This window comes from Rattus norvegicus, chromosome 15 (genome assembly GCF_036323735.1).
Source record: "Rattus norvegicus strain BN/NHsdMcwi chromosome 15, GRCr8, whole genome shotgun sequence".
NCBI classification, from domain to species: domain Eukaryota; kingdom Metazoa; phylum Chordata; class Mammalia; order Rodentia; family Muridae; genus Rattus; species Rattus norvegicus.
In genome coordinates this window covers 25,967,167-25,969,561 of record NC_086033.1, presented here as the reverse complement: position 1 = coordinate 25,969,561, position 2,395 = coordinate 25,967,167, and the positions used below count along the sequence as shown (strand labels likewise).

The following is a 2,395-nucleotide window of genomic DNA, read 5'->3' as shown; positions in this document are numbered from 1 at the left end:
ACAACAATGCCAAGCAACCAGAGCTTCCAGGGACTAAGCCACTACCTAAAGACTATACATGGATTGACCGTGGACTCTGACCTCATAGGTAGCAATGAATATCCTAGTAAGAGCACCAGTGGAAGGGGAAGCCCTGGGTCCTGCTAAGACTGAACCCTCAGTGAACTAGTCTATGGGGGGAGGGTGGCAATGGGGGAGGGTGGGGAGGGGAACACCCATAAAGAAGGGGAGGGGGAGGGATTAGGGGGATGTTTGCCCGGAAACCGGGAAAGGGAATAACACTCAAAATGTATATAAGAAATACTCAAGTTAATTAAAAAAAAAAGCAAAACATTTTATTCTCTCGCTATGTATAAATTCATCAAATTGCCGAAAATAGTATCTGAAAAAAGAGATCTAATCAAGAAGAATGTAATAAATACCATACCAAATTACACCTGCCTGATTTCTCATTAAAAAACAATTAACAAATTATTTGACGAATAAATAACTTTTTCATGGATGTTTTAACTTCCTGGTTCCGAAGCGTATAAATCACAGGATTCAATAAGGGAAATATTACTGTATGGAAGAAAGAAACCACTTTGTCAGCTGATAAGGCTGTGAATGGACGTGTATAAATAAAAATTGCAGGTCCAAACATAAGAAATATAATGATAACATGAGTGGTACACGTAGATATAGCTTTGTTTTTTCCCTCAGAAGCTGACCTATGGACATGGCATAAAATAACTGCATAGGAAGTCAGAAGACCAAGGAAGCACACGAGGGTAAGCAGGCCACTATTGAAGATCATTAGGAGCTCAACTGCAAAGGTGTCTGTACAGGCTAGCTTGATGACCTGTGGGACATCACAGAAGAAGTTATCTAGATGATTCGGCCCACAGAAGGGCAAGTGGAGGATGAAGACAACCTGAATGATGGAGTGAACCAAACCTCCAAGCCATGGAGCCAACAACATCACATAGCAGGTTCTGGAACTCATGACAGTGGAGTAATGTAAAGGCCTGCAGATGGCGATGTAGCGGTCAAAGGCCATCACAACCAGTAGTAAAAATTCCCCTCCTCCGAGGAAGTGCAAAAAAAATAGTTGAGTGATACAAGCTTTGTAGGAGATTATCTTCTTCTCAGAGAAGATGTCTACCAGCATCCTGGGAGCCACAATGAAGGAGTAGGAGGCATCCAGGAAGGCCAAATTTCCCAGGAAGAGATAAAGAGGAGCAGTGAGTCCAGGGTCTGATATGATGGTGAGGATGATGAAGACATTTCCAGGCAAGATGATGATGTAGAAAATTAAGCTCAGAACAAAGACCAAGCGCTGAATGTCATGTGACTGGGTCAGTCCTATGAGGATGAATTCTGTGACAACTGTCCTGTTTTCTGTCTCCATCACCAGTCCCTACACGACATTAACAAATAAAGCAATTCTTTACTTCTCTTCTCTTTAGATTATAGCTATTACTTCTAGAAGCATTGCTAGACATTGCTGTATTCTCTCATCTTTATCTATACAGAACCATTTCCTCTGTCCTTTAGCTTCTACATTTCACAATGGCCAAACATCTTTCTTACTCTTTAAGCCACACCTTCATCTCAGAACTTCTGTTTGACTCTTGTATGAAGTAAAAGATTCTGTTCTTCTGGGTTTATTTCTAATTGCTCTAAAAGAAATTGGTTTTATTTTGTTTGTTTTTGTTTTTGACAAAGATAACCTACCTCCACATGTTAAAGTGTTCATGTATATATTTTTCAAGGGGATGGATAAAGATTTATAGTTAAGAGAAAAGACACATAGATTCTATGTCTTAACTATAAGGTAATTGTTTCATATGTGTATATATTTATCGACACTAATGAACTATATTATCAGTCGATATTTGTTTTCTAGACATCAATTTTGACTTAAAAACACTTCCCTAATGAACCACCAAAAATCTGTCATTTTCTGAGGATATTTTTCCTTATTGAAGATGTAGTCATTAATCAAGTGTGAATACAGAAACTTTTGGGCAGTTGAAGAGCAAACTGATGCTTTTCTGTATAAAAGTTTCCTTCTAAGAAGTGTGTTCTGTCCTAGAATAAGTGTGAAACTTTACTGTTATTGTAGTTGCAGCAATTTCATGACATATATTTTTACCAAAGACTTTGAAGACATGTCTTTCAGTTTTATAGTTTTTATAACATCATCCTGTTGTTGACAGCTACACAAAGAAAACTTTAAGCTATTTGTTTTTATTACAAAGAGGTTGTTTGTGAGGTGAAATTTGAATAAACAAAGGCTTCTATATTACATAAAAATAATTCAGTCTGACAGAGAAGGTTTTACATAATCTTACTTTCAAAATGCATGTTTAAAATAGAGGTATGGAAATGGAAGAGTTGAAGTAAAGAGGGC

At 37.6% G+C, this 2,395-nt stretch overlaps 1 protein-coding gene across 1 annotated transcript; it reads right to left on the bottom strand.

The window, feature by feature from the left end:
• Positions 1 to 421: 421 nt before the first annotated feature.
• Positions 422 to 1,413, bottom strand: Or4n4 (olfactory receptor family 4 subfamily N member 4). The gene has a single exon (NM_001408737.1). The coding sequence runs from the start codon at positions 1,388 to 1,390 to the stop codon at positions 464 to 466; it is 927 nt and encodes a 308-aa protein (NP_001395666.1). The 5' UTR covers positions 1,391 to 1,413; the 3' UTR covers positions 422 to 463.
• Positions 1,414 to 2,395: the final 982 nt, after the last annotated feature.